General features: G+C 36.6%; 4 protein-coding genes across 9 annotated transcripts in view; 3 read left to right on the top strand and 1 right to left on the bottom strand.

Moving 5' to 3' along the window:
- Nucleotides 1-75: 75 nt before the first annotated feature.
- On the bottom strand, nucleotides 76-8,160 carry ccdc62 (coiled-coil domain containing 62). Its single transcript, XM_037751919.1, has 13 exons — nucleotides 7,567-8,160; nucleotides 7,382-7,422; nucleotides 6,628-6,771; nucleotides 5,707-5,899; nucleotides 5,276-5,442; nucleotides 4,717-4,818; nucleotides 4,449-4,620; nucleotides 4,134-4,235; nucleotides 3,059-3,147; nucleotides 2,225-2,325; nucleotides 1,969-2,128; nucleotides 701-919; nucleotides 76-570 (listed from the first exon to the last, which is right to left on the bottom strand). Exons 1-13 carry the CDS (start codon nucleotides 7,634-7,636, stop codon nucleotides 517-519), a joined length of 1,614 nt encoding a protein of 537 aa, XP_037607847.1. The 5' UTR covers nucleotides 7,637-8,160; the 3' UTR covers nucleotides 76-516.
- Nucleotides 8,161-9,279: 1,119 nt separating this feature from the next.
- denr (density-regulated protein) lies at nucleotides 9,280-16,539 on the top strand. 2 transcript variants are annotated; one of them, XM_037753108.1, is made up of 8 exons: nucleotides 9,280-9,465; nucleotides 11,837-11,952; nucleotides 12,682-12,701; nucleotides 12,860-12,944; nucleotides 13,246-13,326; nucleotides 14,430-14,546; nucleotides 14,636-14,775; nucleotides 16,220-16,539. In XM_037753108.1, exons 2-8 carry the CDS (start codon nucleotides 11,847-11,849, stop codon nucleotides 16,262-16,264), a joined length of 594 nt encoding a protein of 197 aa, XP_037609036.1. In that variant the 5' UTR covers nucleotides 9,280-9,465; nucleotides 11,837-11,846; the 3' UTR covers nucleotides 16,265-16,539. The 2 variants fall into 2 exon arrangements, with proteins under 2 accessions (XP_037609036.1, XP_037609035.1); XM_037753107.1 differs by having other exon boundaries at nucleotides 9,282-9,465; nucleotides 13,237-13,326.
- Nucleotides 16,540-16,699: 160 nt separating this feature from the next.
- Nucleotides 16,700-18,561, top strand: LOC119478389 (hydroxycarboxylic acid receptor 3-like). The gene has a single exon (XM_037753106.1). The coding sequence runs from the start codon at nucleotides 16,936-16,938 to the stop codon at nucleotides 17,929-17,931; it is 996 nt and encodes a 331-aa protein (XP_037609034.1). The 5' UTR covers nucleotides 16,700-16,935; the 3' UTR covers nucleotides 17,932-18,561.
- Nucleotides 18,562-19,904: 1,343 nt separating this feature from the next.
- Nucleotides 19,905-21,552, top strand: part of clip1b (CAP-GLY domain containing linker protein 1b) — a 39,325-nt gene continuing 37,677 nt past the window's right edge. For all 5 annotated transcript variants that reach the window (XM_037753159.1, XM_037753157.1, XM_037753158.1 and 2 more), the window contains exon 1: nucleotides 19,905-20,051. The gene's annotated coding sequence lies outside the window, so the exon portion shown is untranslated. The remainder of the gene's footprint in view (nucleotides 20,052-21,552) is intronic.

The raw sequence follows: 21,552 nt of genomic DNA, 5'->3' as shown, positions 1-21,552 counted from the left end.
CTCCAAATGCGTAAAAACGCGCCAAATCAGTGCATTTAGTCACAGGTAATAAAACACCACTGACATGTAGTTTGCATATAAATATTTTTTTATAAAACAAGTTGTAAAGTGTAAAAACTATGAACAGCTATAGACATTTCCTCTTGAGTCACCTGGTGAATCTGAAGGCAGTGAAACTGGAAAGACAATACAAGGACTCAACACTCAACAGCCCTGTAGGACTGGTTTCACATCTCACCCACTTTACACAACACCGCCTTCACAAATAGGAAACAGGGCTTTATAAAACACACATGTATGCAGAGTAATGCACTGGCACCAAATTAAAAACAAGATTAAAGGTATAAAAAGTTGCTTAATTCATGACATAAATGTATGTTTATGACTTCATTATTTCCCTGAGAGACAGTTCAACCTTCAGCTGTGTGCATACAGGTTCAGCTTCTGTAGACAAGTAGCACTGATTTTGAAAACTTTGGTAAATGCCACTGAAAAAATAAAATCCGTCAATGAATGTCAAACTGTCCAGGTCGAGTGTCGAGGGCAGGCTTTGGGTGGAGTTTCACTGGCCTGTTGGAGAAAAACAATAATAAAGCTGTTATGTCTTAACACACCCAAAATACAACTGAACATTTTACACCCTTGATGCCACACCTCATGAATACAAATGTGGACAGAGAAGAGGTTGAAACTCCTCTACCTTGTATGTTGGGGTGGTTGTGTGGTGATGGAGGTGGTGGAGGTGGTGGAGGGATGTCGGGCACTTGTGAGAGTTAAGAGGGTCAGTGGCCCCACAGCTCAGAGTAGGATTACTGTGTACAGAGGTGTGAGGTCTCGAGCTGCTGTGCTCTGAAGTGATGAGCTGCCTGGACTCATCCAACAGCTGCTGCAGAGAACAGCTGGACAGCGGATCATCACCCTGGTGAGAGATGGAGAGAGGGGTTTTAAATGATCAGCTGTTAGGTAAAGGAATAGTTCAACATTTTGGGAAATATTTGCCTTCTTGGATTGAGATGAGAAGTTTGATATCACTGTCATAATATATGAAGCTACAGCCAGCAGCTGGTTAGTTTAGCTTATCTTAGCAGACTGGAAACGGGGAAATTGATAGCCTGGCTTTAAAAAATGAATAAATAAATACAATTTTAAAAAATAATTATAATTTAAAAAAAAATGCTAGTCTGGCTCTAAATAAAATAAGATAAAATAAAATAAAATAAAAAGCTGGCCTGGCTCTAAAATTATAATAATAACAATAACAATAATAATAATAACCTAGCCTGGCTCTAAAAAAATAAATAAATAAATAAAATAAAATAGAAATAAAAAATAAAAAACGATGGTCTGGTTCTAAAGAATCAAATCAAATCAAACAAAACAAAAAAGCTAGCCTGGCTCTAAAATAATAATAATACAATTAAATACAAATAAATAAATAAAAAAGCTAGCCTGGCTTTAAAGAAGAATAAACAAATAAATATATAAAATAAAGCTCTAAAAATATAAATAAAATGAAATAGAAAAGTAAAAAAACTAGCCTGGCTCTATTCAAACCTAAAACAAAAATCCATGTACCAGCTCCTCCCGTAATCAACACATTATATCTCAGTTGTTTAATTCATACAAAAAAAAAGAAAGACAATTCAAATGTTAATTAGTGAGTCTTAGAGGAGCTGGTAGTCAGATTTTGTTACCTTTAAGACAGAGTCAGGCTAGCTGTTCCCCCCCTAGTCTTTATGCTAAGCTAACTGTGTCCTGGCTGTAGCTTCAAATTTAACGTACAGACATTAGAGTGGCATCAATCTTTTTACTCTCTCTGGAAGAAACTGAATAAGCACATTTCTTCGTTTTAAAATGTAGACCATTACAGTTTTTCATGTTTTTATAAATTGTGTGATCATGGGTACTTTATCTTGACTTGTACACATAAAAAAGCATGTGTCTCTGATTCTGTTCTTCCTGTCTTACATCAATGGAGTGTGCAGAGAAGACTCCCAGGTCACCGTTGACTGTGGCTTGCAGACCGTCTGTTGGTGGAGAGGCAGCGTCATATAAAGGTCTTGAGCTCTTCACTCTGAGTGATGATGGTGACCGGCTGTCCAGACAGATGCATCTTAACTCGTCCGGACTGAGACACAAACAAGATTCAGATCAATACTACTCCTCTCTATTCCATTTAATACATGAACCAAGAGTGTGTGCTACATCACAGCACACTACTCACCTGCCAGGTAACCCCTGACTGGTCTTCTCCCGCAGGGTTTCTCGAGCACTTTCCAGGTTCAGCTGCAGAAGCTGCAGGTCGTTACGCTGATTGTCACACACCTGGAAAACACACATGAACAGCATTATACTGTATGTTCATTCATTTACTTGTATTTCAGATTGTCAGATACAAAATGTCCAACGCTTAAAGACAAAAGTCAAAGTTAAAGGTCAGAGGTCAAGGGACCCCTTTGAAAATGGCCATGCCAGTTTTTCCTCGCCAAAATTTTGTGTTAGTTTAGAGCGTTATTTAACCTCCTTTGCGACAAGCTAGTATGACATGGTTGGTACCGATGGATTCCTTTGGTTTTTTAGTTGTATATGATACCAATAGCTTCACTCTAGCTTTAAAACTCAGCCCGCAGCAACCTAAAAATCGCAAGTTGCGTTAATCCGTTAAAGAAATTAGTGAAAAACTAATTTGCGTTAACGTGTGTTAACTTTGCCAACCCTAGATTTAGTAAAAAAAAATGTGATGGTGACAAACGTGACACAACTTCTTGTCCCTATCGAGTGCTTTAATGTACATGACAGTGACCCAGTAAAGAGACTGCAGGAGCTCTCGGAGGTATGCAGTCAAACCAGAAAGACGTCGACAGCAGTGTGAGCAGCAGGAATGTGGAGAGACGTATAATCATCTAGCAACTGAAGAAGTGACTTATTGCAGTAGATGTTGTTAATTCAGAACTGTTTCTGGTTGCTAGCTCTCTTGTGAAGTTGAGGGAAAGTTTTTGGTGCATATGTTGGATATTTTTTTACATCCCTCTCTGTGAGACATCACATATCACTGTACCTGTCGCAGGCAGCGGAGCTCTGACATGGTGCGTTCCTGTTTGGATCGAGCCAGTTCCAGCAGCTCGTCTCTCCAGCTGTCTCCCTCCCCTGGTGACAAACATCAAAATGCCACAGTTATCTCATATATCTTGTCTGAAAACGGCTACTGCACAGATCAAAATCAAGAGACTGCAGAGATACCCCTTACCAAATAGAAGTTTATTCAAGTGTGCCATTAGTATACTTAATTTAAACTTAAAATAAGAGTATACTTTCTGTCTACTTTCCATGTACTTATTAGAGATATATTTAAGTATACTTAGCTTATAAAAATGTGTGAGAGTTTGTAAACGAATGTTTTGACATGAATATACTTCAATTTATCAAGAATTTTCTACGTTTTTGGATTCTCCATTTACCGTAGAGGCACGTGAGAATTTTTTTTTTATTTTTATCATCACAAAACATCAAGTCAAATAGCAAAAGTCTCTTTATGTAATACATAAATCATTGGCTAAATGCTATAAGTTAAAGTATACAAAGTGTACTTTCATAAACTAAAAAGTGAGCTTCAAGTATATACAGTAACTATTAAACTAACAATAAATCTATTCACTTGTAGTATAGTTCATATTATAGTTGCAGTACAAAATACCACTTAGATGTAAACTAGTTGTGTACTCAAAGTTTACTGTTCTTACACTTGAAGTACACTTAGAAGTTTACTTTTATAAACTAAAAAGTGGGCCAATTTAGTCCCAATAAGTATTGAATTTGTACACATACAAGTGTACTACTAGTAAATTGATATTAGTATACTTACTACATAAAGTACACTTATATATTGCAGCTTGTGAGCAGCTGCCGTCTGCAGCGCTCTCCCTCAATACTGGACCAATTTCCAAAATTGTTGTCGCTATTAGTCAGTTAGACGCAAAAACATGTACAAATAGGTTGAAAAATACAGAAGTTGACCCTTAAAAATCTTAAGAAATAAATACATCAAATGGATAAATAAAATCCTGAAATAGAAATAGATATATCTTAATATATCAACCAAAAAAAGAGGATGGATTTGGCGTGCTGTAGTTTACCTGACAAGGCCAGATCTCTGCGAAGCAGCTGGAGTTCCTGTTTGAGACGGATGATCTCTTCTCTCTGAGTGCTGCTCTGTGTTACCTGCTGCTGCAGCTCCTCTACAAGCACCGGAGACAATAAGACAACATGGCTGAAATGATTAGAAGCTTCCTGACGGTTTTGATCATTGCTGTCCTGAATACCATTTTTTGGGCTTCAAAGCTTCAGTGAGAAATATTCAAAAATGCTTATTTATAATATTTTATTGCAGAGAAACCAGAAAATATTCACATTTAAGAAGCTGGAATCAGAGAACTTCTTTATTTGTGTACCTTTAAGGTGTGTGATCTCATGCCTGGCCTCTTTGTAGCGCCGTTTATTTTCCTCAGAGTCTCTCAGGAGTTTGCTTTCTCGTGAGCGACTCTCCGTTAGCGATATCTCCAGATCTCGTAGGCGCCCTGTGAGGTCGACGACATGACCAGAGGCCTCGGTCACATCTTTGTCCTAATAATACACAATACACAGATACAATTAATGGTAATGATTATCCTATATTAGTATTTATGGCAGTTACAAAGAAATAATAGCCCACTGGTGTACCTTGAGTTTGAGCATGGAGCTCAGTTCTTCCTCCCTGACCTGCAGAGAGCCGACTTGAGTGGACAGAGCCATGACGGTGGAGTTGAGACTCTGGTTCTGCTCCTAAGAGACACCACAGACACTTAAACCGGGTTCATAAAGATAGAGTGTACTGGTATCATATGGAACTAGAAAACCTAAGGATGTCATGTTAGCTTGTCAGGAAGGAGGCTAAATAACACTCCAAAGTTGGGCTAAATTTTGGCGAGGAAAAACTGGCATGGCCATTTTCAAAGGGGTCCCTTGACCTCTGACCTCAAGATATGTAAAAATATTGGTTGAAAAAACAAGTATTGTGTGTTTATCAAAGACTGATATATTGGAAAAATATAGAATATCACCAACCTTAACCTTTAACTATCACCAATAAAATAATCTGATAAATTTGATAAAGGTGAGTCTGGTTTATCAAAAACACCAGCTCATTCCACGGTGAACAGTCCTGGTGGTGCTATTCTTCTGCTTTATTTCCACAACGTGAGCAGATTTTTGTAAATATAAATGTGTATTCATATTTTACCTCAAAGTCTTGACATTTTTGGCTGACGTTGTGCTGTTTCTGTTCAAGCTCACAGAGCTGCTGATAGGCAACGCTGAGCTCCTTCTGGACCTCCACCTCCCTGGTTTCCACCACCCACACACGTTTAGTCAGGACTCTGATCACCTCGTTTCGCTTCTGCAGCTCATCTGCACGAACAACAAAAAAAAAATCACTGTCACAGACTGGAGCTCAAACATACAGGACTGGACGTATGTGCAGAGTTTGGTTTATTTTCATGTATGGGAAGGCAAATTTCCTAGGTAGAAGAAGAAGAAGAAGAACCAGCCCTGGATAAACATCTATTAATGCTTTATCATTCAGCATGATTTGCAGTTTTGATGCTAAAAGCTAGAGACAGTAAAGGAGGACTGCATCTGTATCAAATCAAATAAATATCTCTGTTTCCTCACCGTCCGAACGGGCACACCTCTGCTCCAAGGAGAGCACCCTCTGGCGGTCTTGTTCCCAGGCGTGAAGCTGCTTGTGATGGGAGGCAGCCATGGCGTTCAGCTCCCTGTCCCTGTCCTTCAGCTCAGCCATCAGCAGCTGCAGCTCCCTCCTCTGCCTCTGGATGGTGGAGCCACTCGGGTCATTCGCAGGAAACTTTTGAAAAGCACACAGAGAGACGCATAAAGCTAGTGTCACCATAACACAACCTAATAATAACATGTCCTAAAAGTTATCCTTACAAATATTGGTAGTTGCAGGTTGCGTTTTTTTTAGGCTTGTTTCTAAAGTGTAGATGTTTATTTGGGCTCCTGTCTCTCTCCTCTATACCTGTCTAATTTGTCCTGTTGTAGCATCCGTACACAAAATTACAAGTTAAAAATGGATGTAAAAATGACATGAAACGTTCAACTTTAAGTTTATAAAAAGAAAAATTTAAAGTTACAAGCTAAAAATGGAAGCAAAAATGACATGAACCGTTCAGTTTCAAGTTTATAACGAAAAATGTACAGTTATAAGCTAAATTTGGATGCAAAAATTACATGAAACGTTCAACTTTAAATTTAGAACAAGAAAAATGTAAAGTTATAAGCTAAAAATGGATGCAAAAATGAAATTAACTGTTCAATTTCAAGTTTACAACAAGAAAAATGTAAAGTTGAAAGCTAAAAATGAAATCTAATGCATGCAATTCAAAATAAATTCATACATATATATATGAAATGATCAAGTGGTCGCCTCTGTTTCATATTGTGGTAGGTAAGGTTGCTTGTTTTGGGCTTTTTTGGGCTTCTTTCGGGCTTGTTTCTATAGACCCGGTTGCTTGTCTCTCTCCTGAGATCTAGCAACACTGGCACCAGGGCTGGAGCAATGTTATATCTCACCTCTGTGTCCTGTGAGCTTGGGGGACAGAGGGTGTCTGCTGGGATGGGAGGTGTACTTTGGACCCACTGGTTTGCCATGTTGTCCATCTTGAAGCTGCTTAGGACAGACGGTTGGCTATCATCCAGTGAAGCACCACCATTTCTCTGTATAAAGAGTCATATATCAGTCAATACCTGATATTTTCAGGTGGAATTTCATTCATTCATTCATTTATTCTCACTGTGCAATATCATTTTCCACTTGTGCAATTTTGTTAATAGTCTGTTTATTGTCAATACTGTATATACTGCTCCTATTTTTATACTTCCTTCTATTTAAATGGTTCATATTTTGTTACACTTTGTTTAGTTCTTTTTTTCTGTTAGCTGATGTTTCTTGTTTTTTGCACTATCCCCTTTGCTGCTGTACACTGCACATCTCCCCACTGCGGGACTAATAAAGGAATATCTGATCTTATCTTATGGATCCTAGATGCTAATGCAAAACATTCACTTGTACAATTAGCTTGAATATTTGTGTTTATGTTTTTGTTAACTCTTGCATGTTGACAGCAGATGTAAAGTTAGAAATATGACATGCACTGAGTGCATATTATCAGCTTTAATAGCTGTGTAATAAACGAATGGGTTTTTGAGTTCAGACAACAAGCTGTCACACAGGAGGAGGAAACACAGGCAGGGACTAATAAAGGAATATCTGATCTGATCTTATATGAATTGCATTTATTTTGTTTTTAACAGACATGTGACTGACCTTTTTGACTGGAGTGCTGTGCCAGAGCTCAGCTGAAGTGTCTGGAAGTCAAAGTGGATGTTAGTGATAGTTGAAATATTCCTTTAAACATGTCAAACAACAGACTTTAATGTGGCTGTTGTTGTTGTGGTTGTTGTTGTTGTTGTTGTTGTTGTTGTTGTTGGTAGAGACATGTGAATGTTTACCATGTGACCAGGCAGGAAACCAGGCTGAGGCTCTTCCAGATGAAGGTGAAAGTCTGTTCCCTTCATCCATCACATCATTACCAGCATTCCACTAAGATTAAACCCATTTCCTCTGTGTTTTCCTCCAGCAGCTGTCTCAGTGTTGGCATGTTGTGAGCATCCTTTAGCATGCTAACTCAGCTAGCTTCAAAGGCTAATTTAAGTTATCTTAAAGCGGACTTACCTTCTCTAAACTTAACAAAACATACTTAATAATGTGAGCGCTTATCTACTTTAACAATTCGCTCAAAATCTCGTTTAAAATTCGTTTAATAATAATAAAAGTTTCAAGAAATGGCTAGCTAGCTAACGTTAGCTTCTTGGAGAACTTTTTTTGTGGGTCACGTCTAGAAGGTAACCAACGAGTTGTGGAAACTCTCGCGAGATGTGCAATGATTGTTAGGCGTTGATTTCGAATAAGGGATAGGTCGTCGGGCAGGTAGTCTCGCGAGAGTTTTTTGCAATTTACGGGTTACCTTCTAGACACGCACACTACAACTTGCAGTCTTCTCCTACAACTTCTGCCTCAAAACTTGCTGGACTTTTACTCAAAGGCCCCGCCTAGTGGCGGATATGGAGGACAAAACCTGCCAAAATAATTAATAAAGAAAAAAATTAAAAAATTAAAAAATTAAAAAACAAATAAATAAAGAAAAAAGAAAGAAAAAAAGAAGAAAATTACTTAAGTGCAACAGGAATAATGGAAAGAATTTAATTATTATTATTATTATTAATATTATTATTTTATTTTAGTTATTATTATTTTTTTATTTGTATTATTATTATTATTATTATCAATAATAATAATAATAATAATAATTTATATATTTTTAATTTATTTAATTTTTATTTAATTTTATTTATTATTATTTTACTTCATTTTACTTTATTTTATTTTATTTTATTTTATTTCTTTTTTTCCTGCCAATCTGCTGCTCCACACTCAAGTCCAGTAGGTGGCGGTAATGCACCAATAAACTGGTTTGCCAACCGCCAATAAACACCAAAGAAGAAGAAGAAGAAAAGAGAAAAAATAATTACTTAAGGGCAACAGGAATAATGGAGAGAATTTAATTATTATTATTATTTTTTTTTATTATTATTATTATTATAAAAAATATTATTATTATTATTAACAATAATAATAATAATAATAATAATAATAATAATATATATATATATATATTTAAAAAAAACATTTTAATTTAATTTAATTTCTTTCCTGCCAATCCAGTGCTCCACACTCCAGTCCAGTAGGTGGCGGTAATGCACCAATAAACTGGTTTGCCAACCGCCGTTAAACACCAAAGAAGAAGAAGAAGAAGAAGAAGAAGAAGAAGAAGAAGACGAAGAAGACGAAGAAGAAGAAGAAGAATAAGAAGAAGTAGAAAATTACTTAAATGCAACAGGAAGAGAATTTAATCATCAGTAGTATTATTATTATTTTATTTTAGTTATTATTATTATTATCATCATTATTATTATTATTATTAATAATTTTTATTTTATTTTATTTTATTTTTATTTAATTGTATTGTATTTTATTTTATTGTATTTTTATTTTACTTTATTTTTTATTTTTTTTCCTGCCAAAGAAGTAGTAGAAGAAGTAGTGCGCTGTTCGTCCTCCGGCCTCCAGGTGTCGCTGCTCCACGTCATCACCGCTTCATCATCCTCCACTCCTCCAACAACCCCAGAACAAGAAGCAGCGCTACAAGGCGTGCTGCTCAAAGTGCTCAACAACTAAACCTTTAACCTTTATATCCACTAAGAATGATCTTCTAACAGTCAAACCAACGTTATCAATAATGCGAGCGGATTCACCGACCAGACAACAACATTAAGAGTATATTTCACCAGGTACGCAAACTCTAACATCTTCTTCTTCTGGGCTTTTTTCAGGTTTATTTCAAGCTAAGCTAATGCTAAGCTAACATGCTAAGCTAATGCTAAGCTAATGCTAAGCTAACATGCTAAGCTAACATGCTAAGCTAATGCTAAGCTGAGGTGTCAACGGCTAAACCTGATGAATGAAACCTCTCTAACTCAATTAAGGGACATTATTTAACATCTTTTACAGTTTGTCTGCATTGTGATAGTGATATTTAAATCCGTTATATTATATTGTAACAAGTATTCTGTGTTTTAATAAAAACAGCAGCATGTGTCAGCAAGCTAAAGCTAGCCTGTGTTATTCTGCTGATGCTATCAAAGCTAAGCTATTTATTGCTGCTGCTGCTGTTGTGCGTTAAATTAGACTCTCCACTCCACTGTGGGAGCAAACTGATCTATTTCAGTTCACACTAGTCTGTGTCATGCTGTTAGCTTCATGGAGCTAACTTATCTGTGTTGGCATGATGAGGCTAGCATGATGAAACATTGGCAGGAGCCTTGTTCATTCAGTCATGCCCACAGTGGAGAGTCTGATCATGACAAATCTGAAGATAAGGAGGTTTAAATGTGGAGTGGACACTTCTATTATTTACAGATGGGTGACAAATTAAAGGAAAAAAACAACATTAAGTGTCTTAGTATGGAGTCAGTCTTTGCAGAGTCTGTGTAACTGTATTGAAGGGCCATTCATCCACAAGATAATTCCTTATTTATATGTTTATTTATTTATCTGTGTTGTCAGGCTAGCATGATGAAACATTGGCAGGAGCCCGATAATGACAAATCTGAATATAAGGAGGTCTAAATGTGGAGTGGAAACCTTTTTTTCCTGAGGTTATATTTCTATTATCTACAGATGGCTGACAAATTAAAGGAAAAAACAATATTAAGTGTCTCAGTATGGAGTTTCAAGTTTATTTGTCATACGCATTTAAAATGACAGTGTACAGTTAAATGCAATGAAATGCATTTTACCCTGGCTCTCTCTCTCAGCCCTTAAAATCTATAAATAGTACAGTTGATAAATACTGCAATAAATAAGACAATAGTCAGTCAGTCTTTGCAGAGGCTGTGGAACTCTATTGAAGGGCCATTCATCCACAAGATAATTCCTTATTTATGTTTATTTAATCAGTTAACCTCTGAAGCACTTTAGGGTGCTGAAAGGTGTGGTTCACCTAGACAGACATACCCAAAATAAATCAAGAATAGCTGCACAACTACCAGGTCTATATGCATGATCTTGGTCTCTATGGATAGGTAAGACCTCAGATAATCCATCCCCAGTGTGAGTAACATTGTGACTGTTACTATGCCTGGGTATATTGTGATGAACCAAAGGAAAAATGTACATTTTTATCCTCGCCTTTTTATCCTCACCTAAAATGTTTTCTAGATTAAATAACACAAAGCACATAGATTCTACAAAGGTTTTAAGAGTATAGGACCAGACGGATTCTCCATTTGGCCACTTGGATACCCAAAGTGTGCCAAATTGGTTTTCTACCTCTTGAAAGGGAATCTGGCTCTAAAATACTACTGATATCCACTACAGGAGGCTATGTGCACACAGTGGAGCCTTTAGCCATGACATTTACCCTGTGCATCATCACAATCTACCATTGTGCACAGTATAAACATAACAATGTAAATAAGATAACAAAAAATAATCTAAAGTCAAGTATAAAAACAGTAAAAATACAATTTCTTGTGCGTAACTAAAATATTGAAATCATTGCCAAACAAACATTGTTTGGTCCAAATGCACTTGGAGTGTTGTTTTAGTCGCGTTAAGGCCTCGTCTTTTAGAAACAATTCAGAAAAAAGACCACCACAGCATTTTATGATGTTTTTAAAGGCAGTGTTTTAACACACAGCTCAGCCAGTACTGAGTTTGTCGGGTAATAGAGGTTAATCTAATTGAGATCTGCAAAAGAGACACAAGTACAGCAGACAGAATGAAAAACAACATACGTGAGACATAACAGAAAAGACATATAGCATCAGATATCACTAAATCATTTGGTTTTATTGCGGTGGTGGTGCATAGCATTGTTTTACATAAAATCTTCATGGGTGTTAAACTCGGTTGAGATATGGTGACTGTAAAGGCCGTAGCATTCTATTCACATTATTTTCATACTTGTCAAACCATCCAGTGAGCCTCGGTGCACATCGGAAGCATCTGCAGCTGTCAATATGTCAGTTGGTCTCCCATTACATTCATGAAGTGAAACCTGCAGCCTCTCTTCTATTCAGGTTTTTCCTTTAATTTCTCCCCCGTCTGTATATGTACTCTGTGTATTTACATTTTGTCCATTTGTGTCTTTTTATCCAGATAATTTGTGATGGCTACTACTGAGATGGAATCTGGTCCTTTGGAAAGCAAACCAGAAATTCGTCACATAGTTGGCTCTGACTCCAATTATCCACTGAAAGTACTTTACTGTGGAGGTACAGTATATAACTACTCAGTCTGACATCCTGACTATAGGGAATGGGAATGTGACATCACAGACAGCAAGCTGACACGATTAATCGATTCGTCGATCAGTAGACTATTTTGATAATTGATTAATCATTTTCAGACATTTTCCAAGCAGAAATATTGAAAAAAAATCCAATATTAGCTGTTTCAGCCTCTCAAATGAGAAGATTTCCTGCTTTTCTTTGTCATATGTCATTGTAAACTAAATATTTTTGGGGTATTTGGACTTTTGTTCGAACAAAACAAGACATTTGAAGACATCACGTTTGGCTCTGTGAAGTTGTGAAGGCCGTTTTTTTTTTTACAAATCTTTGACCTTTCATATATCGCCATATTAATTGATAATGAAAATGATTGACAGTTGCAGCTCTATCCTATATTATATTTCTATTTTGTTCCAGACAACACTAAGTATCATTACTTAATCACATTATATATTATTCTGGTGTACGTCGTTTACATAGTAGACTTGCTGACTCGCTGCTATTAACCGTCACTTTACCTGGTAACTCTGTATTTAATTGCTCTTGTATAGTTTCTATTTTTACTTTTTATTCTAGTTGTGTATACCTGTTATAATATTTGTTTTACTTCTCTATTCATCTGTACTTATTTCGGATCAATAAAGGGTTATCTTATATTATCTTGTTTGTGCCTTTTCAAAATGTGACGGTGTGATTTTTGTTTCTTTGCAGTGTGCTCTCTGCCTACAGAGGTAAGTTTAATTATCAAACAAAAAGAAAATTTCTGTTGTCTGACCCAGTTCACTAAAGCACTCACTCATATATACCGTTTGAGATATCAGAATCAGCTTTATTGGCCACTTATGTGAACAACAAAGGTATAACTGAATCTCTACTGTTGTGTCTGCAGTACTGTGAGTACATGCCTGAGCCGGCCAAATGTAGGCACTGGCTTGAGAAGAACTTTCCAGATGTGTTTGCCAGGATGACTGTAGGTGAGTACCATCTCAGATTTCAGAAAAATAGATTTTTCTTCAATTTTACCAATGTCTGCATGCTGCTGTATGTGTACTGTTCAGTCTTTTGAATTCACTATAATGTATCCAGAGTGAGAAATGACTTCACGGTGAGATCAAATCCTTTCAGGTCTAAAGGTCTGTAGTGATGTCAGACTGGTCAGCAGCTAGGCTAGCCTGTAACTAAAAAGAGATGGCAGTGATCCAAAAGATAAGAAGCTTTGTTGCCAGATAGGTTTTAATATTTTCCTCTTGTCTTTCTGAACTACTGGCCCGGCAGGGAACGCACCCAATCAGGACCTCGGCTCCGGAGAAGCTCCTCCTGGAGGCGAGGAGGAGGAGAAGAAGAAACAGAAGAGAGGTATGTTGTCAAATGTTAATCCAGAATCAACTTTATTAGGCTTATTATAGGATATTATGGTGTTAGTTATACATTGAAATGTTATTTATTGGTGTTAAAGCAGAATAGTTTCCATTCGTAACCTGCTTTGTTTAAGTTGTAATCCCTAAAATGTCACTCCCGGTAGATTTGGTGACATCTGTATTCAACATTGCCTGGGATTTTCTTGTGCATGTGAAGGCAATTTGAATATTATAGTGTCCAAAACAGGGTTTGATTTAATGAACTTTACTGCTGTCTGTATTTCAAGATGGAGTTGTTTTGGTTAATTGTGTTGGTGAAACTCCTTTTCTAGTTGTTGTGTGATTATTAGGGCTGTCTGTCAATCGATTAATCACATGATTGTTCATAGCTAATCGCGATTAATTGCAAATTAATTGCACATTTTTATCTGTTCAAAATGTACCTTAAAGGGAGATTTTGTCAATTAATTAATACTTCAATATGTTTACTTTATGCAAATGTATGTACTGTATATATTTATCAGAAATCAATTAACAACACAAAACAATGACAAATCATAACATGTCAAACTGCAGCCCAACAGGCAACAACAGCTGTCAGTGTGTCAGTGTGCTGACTTGACTATGACTTGCCCCAAACTGCATGTGATTATCATAAAGTGGGCATGTCTGTAAAGGGGAGACTCGTGGGTACCCATAGAACCCATTTACATTCACTGATCTGGAGGTCAGAGGTCAAGGGACCCCTTTGAAAATGGACATGACAGTTTTTCCTCGCCAAAATGTAGTGTAACTTAGGAGCTCCTTTTACTTTTTTTTACGCTTTAACAACAAGCCAGTATGACATGGTTGGCACCGATGAATTCATTAGGTTTTCTAGTTTTATATGAAACCAGTATCTTCACTCTAGCCTTAAAACTGAGCCCGCTGAGCCCTCTGAAAGATTGATTGTGTGAATATGTTAAAGAAATTAGTGGTGTTAAAATGAATTTGCGTTAACGTTGACAGCCCTAAAGATTATAGTAACATCACAAGTGTTTAGCGGATTAACGCTATGAGGTTTGATAGACTTAAAGCTGTTTTTTTGTTGTTTTATTTAAGGTGGAAGAGGCCAGATCAAACAGAAAAAGAAGACGGTTCCTCAGAAAGTCACGATAGCAAAAATCCCAAGAGCCAAGAAAAAATATGTCACAAGGGTGTGTGGCCTGGCAACATTTGGTAAGAGTTATTTATTATTTTCAACGTTGCTCAGTTCTCTTTCTCTTAATGCTTTATTCTTAACATGACTTCTGTTTTGACTCTTGCAGACATTGAACTTAAAGAGGCTCAGCGATTCTTTGCCCAGAAATTCTCTTGTGGTGCCTCCGTTACAGCAGAGGATGAAATAATCATTCAGGGAGATTTTACAGATGACATCATCGACGTCATTCAAGAGAAGTGGCCTGAGGTGAGCTGTTTGTACATAAATGTGTGTGTCTTTAGCGATTTCTCTTTTATTCGTTTCTCTTTTGCCCTCAACTTCAGGCAGAGCTGGCTTTGAATTAGTAATTTTTGCACTGAGTTTGAACCACTCTGCATCTACGCAGGGATGTTAAAATATGTAAGATAGTTGGCAGGAGGAGAGGAGGCTTTTTGACTGGAGAAGAAAGTGTCTCAAATCTGTCTTTAGAAAAAGAGGATCTCAGGACAGTTGAAAGTGAGAAGGCTTGTTAAAAATATCCATCAGCTGTCCACTGAAAGAAGTTGAGTGAGATAAATACGGGTAGAGCATCAATATATTGTCTGTCTAAGTGACGTTGTAGTTTATGACAGCTAAATCAGTTTGCAGCTCGAATATAGAGGAGGAGTCCTTAACTAATAAGAGACCCAAACAATAGTTGAATAACAAGTCTGGACTTTAATGTCAACAAATTCCACTAAAAGACAGAAAAACCATCAGACTCTGTCTGTGGCTCTCAGCCCACAAGCCCATTGGTTCCTACTGGAGACGTAAATCTTTAAAAATGGATCACAAATATAAAGTTTCATTTTTAAAAGTGGCTCAGTAATTTGCTAAAACTGCTGCTCACTGTACTTTTTATTAAACTTTGCTCAAACTGGAGGAAATAGTGACTTTGTTGGGGACTACTTTCAGTGGTGAATTAATCCACATTTGGTGTATTTGGTAGAGGTACAACGATTAATCGGTTTAAGTATTTTTTTAAAGAAAGAAATTGTCTGATTGCAGCTTCTTAAATGTGAATATTTTCTGGTTTCTTTACTCCTCTATGACGGTAAACTGAATATCTTTGAGTTGTGGACAAAACAAGACATTTGAGGACGTCATCTTAGGCTTAAGGGAGCACTGATCCACATTTTATAGACCAAACAACTAATCGATTAATCAAGAAAATAATCTACAGATTAATCGACAATGAAAATAATCGTTAGTTGCAGCCTTAGTGAGTGGGATTGAGTCAAAATAAACTACAACGGTGAGACTCATTGATGTGTTTTTAATAGTTTTTGGACACCAATGGAGCTCTTTGGCACAGAGGAAGAAGAGATTACTTTTTAGTAGATACAGTCATTGTTGGTTTTGGTCTTTTTTGTGGGATTTATAGGCCTTTTCCACTGCAGCCATTGCGACATGTCATTGCAGAGTAAACACAGGTGTAATTAATAACATTCATTATGGTCCTGTTCCATTCAGGTGGTCCAGGGCTCTGGTATTGTACACGCTGGCTTTAATGGCTGTGATGCACTAAATAGATCAACTACACCTGTGTTTTTCCTTGCTATAACATGTCAAAATAACTTCTTTGAAAAATGCCCATTGACGATTGAAAAATATAGAATATCACCAGATTTATTGTGAAAAAAATGTCCCTCTCTGTGTCTCTGTGTTGCAGGTGGATGATGAAAGCATCGATGATCTGGGTGAAGTGAAGAAGTGAAGACCAAATATGCACTTTTACTGAAATGGATGTGACCTGTAACAACAACAACAACAACCTGGCCAAATGTACACATTAAGTCATTTTATACCTATTTTATTTACTGTTCATAAAAAGCTGCGGACTTGGCCACTCACTTGGCATTTTTTTTTTTTTTTTTAGTTATTAATAGCTGCTTTCTCTCGTTTGCCAAAGGTGTGGTATGACGTGAATCCCTCCCAAATGTTCTTCACTCAAGCAAAACTGTAGGCTAATAAATTTCAGTCTCCTTCGCCTGTACGCTCTTTTCTTTTCTTAAACGTGTCTATTTTTCAGAAAACATTAAAAAGCATTGTAAGGATGAAGTCACCTGCTTTATCGGAGTCACTTAAATGGCCGCAGGTTACTTGTTTTTCAGGCATCCCACTCCGTCCCCCATGAGCCTCTTCTGCATAATAGTTTTATAATGAAGCCACATTTCCCCAGACGGAGAACATTTACAGTTGTTTCCACGCTCCTCTGGGGTCAGCACCACTTCCCCAAAGATACCGCTCAGATGTTTGCTCCACTCGTAAATTTGCATGTTTGTCTGAGAGTCGTTTGCATGAAGCGCAAACACGAAGTCACCTGGTGCGGCAATATCTGTGTTGACTCTGTGAAGAGCAGCAGGTCGCCTTCGTGCTTCACTGAAGATGAATCTCACTCCGTCAGCCGAGTGCTGCGCCTTCGACTCTCCCACCCTGGACCAGTATTTGCCTCCGATACTGATCTTGGAGTTCATGTTCGGACTGATGGGGAACTTTGTCGCCCTGTGGATGTTCATCTTTCACATGGACACATGGAAGCCCAACTCCGTGTACCTGACTCATCTGGCCGTCGCCGACTCCATCGTGCTGTTCTGCCTCCCGTTCAGGGCCGACTACTACAGGCGTGGAAAGAACTGGCTGTACGGCGACGCCATGTGTCGCATCCTGCTCTTTCTGCTGGCAGCCAACCGCGCGGCGGGCATCTTCTTCCTCACGGCCGTGGCTGTCGACCGCTACTTCAAGATCGTCCACCCGATGAACCGGATCAACCGGATGGGTCTGGGCTACGCTCTCTGGGTCTCCCTCGGCCTCTGGGGTCTGATTTTTCTTGCCACCGGTTATCTTCTTGCCAATGAGCACTTCTTCTACAACAGCAACCGCACGCAGTGTGAGAGTTTCAACATCTGCATGGGCTTCAGTCCCCTCTCCACCTGGCACAACACTTTCTACGTCACCCAGTTTTTCCTGCCGTCCGCCATCGTCGCTTTCTGCACCGTCAGAATTACGTGGCAGCTGAGAGTCAGGACTATGGACAAGCAGGGGAAAATCAAACGGGCCGTTCAGTTCGTCCTGGCTGTGGCTTTGATTTTTATCATCTGCTTCTTTCCCAGCACTATATCACGCATAGCCGTCTGGATCCTCAAGGCATGGTACGATGAATGCAAATACTTCCAAGAGGCCAACCTGGCGTTCTACACGTCGGTGTGTTTCACCTACTTCAACAGCGTCCTCAACCCCGTCGTGTATTATTTCTCGAGCCCTTCCTTCAGCGGCGCCTTCAACAAGCTCCTGAATAAACTGCTGAGAAGGAACGACGACGACAAAAATCAGACGGATTCAACTGAGAACGACATTTCCACCATTGAGGGTAGACGGATTTAAAGCCAGGTGCTGTTGCAGCGATATGTTAAAAGACTAGATTATATCAATAATAAAATGTAGAAAAGAGGTTTTGCCATCTAAAATAATAACTAGCAGCTTATTGCTGTGTATATGTATAACAAAAGTGAGTGTTTAGAGTAATTATGAGCCGTTAACTATGGGGAAAAAAAGTCTTCAGTTGCAACGTGACCTAATCAAATATCACTGCAAATGCTTCTAAAAGCAACAATATCTATCAAATATATGATGTAATGTGTGTATAGCCACTTTTTCTTGTTAAAGTAGTTCAAGTAATGCTTTAAATTGTTAATCACATCCACTGTGAACAGCAAACACAGATTTTCTTCCACCCATTAAAACAATATTTACAGCATAAATCAGTTGAACAGCCCGAGGGGAAGTGACTTCAGTGTTGTCGTTAATCTGTCAATTAACATACAAACGATACCGGAGTCCATGAGTGAAGCGATCATGCAGGTAATTCCAACAAATAATGTAAAAGCAGTGCATTTGTTTTCAGTTTTCTGTCTTTTTTGTGCATATATGTTCTCACATTTCCAGTCTTTGTATCCTGTCACATCTTGTTTTCAATAAATAAAATAAACATTAGAATAACCAACATAAATCACATATTACTGTTTGTGCCATTTTTGAAAAATATTTTTTAATTATTGAACACACATTATAGAACATACAAGATCTCGCAGTGAATACATACATATAGTAATATATAAATGCTATAAAATAAGAATAAAAGAGGAGCATGTCAAAATAAGGGGCATAGTGATGAAAAAAATAATTTATAAGCCAAAAGAGGGTTACAATTTCTCCACTTGCTACAATGGATATAATTACCCATAAGAATGATCATATTAATCAGGTCAGAAATGGATCTTTGAATTAAATTGTAAAAATATGAAAAATGTGATAATATTTATTTATATATAAATAAATGTTATCAGCTATGTATGTATATATATATTATATGTAAATATATATGTATATATATATACGTATATATATACGTATATATATATACATATACATACATATATATATATGTATGTATATGTATATATATATATATTTATATTTATATTTATATACCTCCTGTAAGTCATAATGAGAAACTTTCTCAAAATAATGACATAATATCTCGAAATAAGGACTAAATATCTAAAAGATAATGACTTAATATCTCATAATAAGGACATATCTCAAAATAATGAGAAATTTTCTCAAAATAATGGGAAATGTTCTCAAAATACTGGCTTACTTATTTTGAAATAATGAATTAATATCTCATAATGACTTAGTATCTCGAAATAATGACTTAATATTTCAAAAATAATGACAAGGTATCTTAAAATAATGAGAAACTTTTTGAAAATAATGACTTAATATTACAAAATAATGACTTAATATAACAAAATAATGACTTAGTGTCTCAAAAGAATGAGAAGTCATTATTTTGCAATTCTAAGTACTTATTTTGTGATATAAATTCATTATTTCAGATTTTATATATAGCACTTTTAAAGATCTGATTGCTTTTATACTGCTTTACTCTGTTAATATCCTGTCATCCACTTTGTATTGTGCTGCACCATCGCACTTTGTTCACTGTGTTATGATCTATGTTTGTGAATGTTTTTGTATGTCTGTGTTTGCACCTTGGTCCGTGAGCAACGACGTTTCGTTTTAACCGTGTACTTTGTATGTGGAAAAATGACAATAAAGTTGAACTTGTAACTTGTAACTTGTTATTTTGAGAAAGTTTGTCATTATAATAACTTAAAGGATATTTTTTTATTCATCACGAGGTTAAGTATTCATTTAAATTTTTTATTTAATTTTTTTCCTTTATTGGCACAAATGGGCTTCCATAAAAAATAGCCAATTTGTACTGTGCCATTTGGTGTCTCTGATCTCCGAGCTAACGGTTTGGTCCGTGAAGGCAGCATTGGTTCCCAGGATGACGTCATGGGGCTGGGCTGTTGGAGAAGAAGAAGAGCTGGAGAACAACATCATGAAACATCATGTAACTAACTAACGGTTTAAAGATCCTCTCATCCACCAGACATCCTCTACTGAGACTCTATTCACCCGCAGAGAACAAGGTAACTCCTCACACACAGATCTGCTGTTATTCAGCTCTAGCGTCGCCTCTGTGGGCGTTTAGTGTTCCTGTTGGAATGCTAACTGAAGCTAGCCAGCTAGCTTCAGTTAGCATTCCAACAGAGACCAAAATCTGTAAACATTACACACTAAAATAAAGATATAAAGGAGGAAGATTAAACTCTGTGAGCTAGTTTCTCAAAATAATGACTCAGTATCTTGAAATAGTGACATTATATCTCAAAATAATGAGACATTCTGTCCAAATAATGACTTAGTTTCTTGAAACAATGACATCATATCTCAAAGTAATAAGAAACTTTGTCAGAATAATGACTTAATGTCTCAAAATAATGACATAGTATCTTGAAATAGTGACATAAAATCAAAAACAAAAGACTTAATATCTCAGAATAATGACTTAGTATGTTGAAATAGTGACATCATATCTCAAAATAATGAGAAACTTTGTCAGAATAATGACTTAGTAACTAAAAATAATGACTTAATATCTCAAAATAATGACTTAATATATTGAAATAATGACATCATATCTCAAAATAACGAGAAACTGTCAGAATAATGACATCATATCTCAAAATAATAAGAAACTTTGTCAGAATAATGACTTAGTAACTAAAAATAATGACTTAATATCTCAAAATAATGACTTAATATATTGAAATAATGACATCATATCTCAAAATAACGAGAAACTGTCAGAATAATGACATCATATCTCAAAATAATAAGAAACTTTGTCAGAATAATGACTTAGTATCTCAAAATAATGACTTAATATCTCAGAATAATGACTTAGAATCTAAAAAGAATGACTTAATATCTTGAAATAGTGACATCATATCTCAAAGTAAAGAGGAACTGTCAGAATAATGACTTATTATCTCATAATAATGACCTAGTATCTCAAAATAATGACTTAGTTTCTCTTAATAATGACTTAATATCTCAAAATAATGACTTATTATTTTGAAATAGTGACATAATATCTTAAAATAATGAGAAACTTTGTCAGAATAATGACTTGGTAACTAAAAATAATGACTTAGTATCTAAAAATAATGACTTAGTAGCTCAGAATAATGACTTAGTATCTCAGAATAATGACTTAGTATCTTGAAATAGTGACATCATATGCGATAATATGTTTGGTTAAAGTAATTTTGTTATTATAGGATGTTTAGAAAAAGTGTTCACACCTAAAGTTAACTGAGAAAAGTAGAATGAGCCTCAAACACAACACGGGTCAGCCTCATCATCTGCTGTAATAATGATATAATATGTATATTTAATGGTTCATATATATGTGATAAGATAAAGATAAAAGAGTCAGAGATGCTCCCAGGTGACAGGATCTGACAGCTCTAGGTGTGCTGGTTGTTTTGGTCTGGCAGCAGCGGGTTGGGCGGAGGAGGAGCAGCGTTGAGGTGATGTTACAGGAGACATGGCTTCTCATGTTACCTGCTCCTCATTTACATCATG

The sequence above is a fragment of the Sebastes umbrosus genome, chromosome 19 (assembly GCF_015220745.1).
Source record: "Sebastes umbrosus isolate fSebUmb1 chromosome 19, fSebUmb1.pri, whole genome shotgun sequence".
Classification (NCBI taxonomy): Eukaryota; Metazoa; Chordata; class Actinopteri; order Perciformes; family Sebastidae; genus Sebastes; species Sebastes umbrosus.
This window is presented reverse-complemented; position numbering and strand designations above follow the sequence as displayed.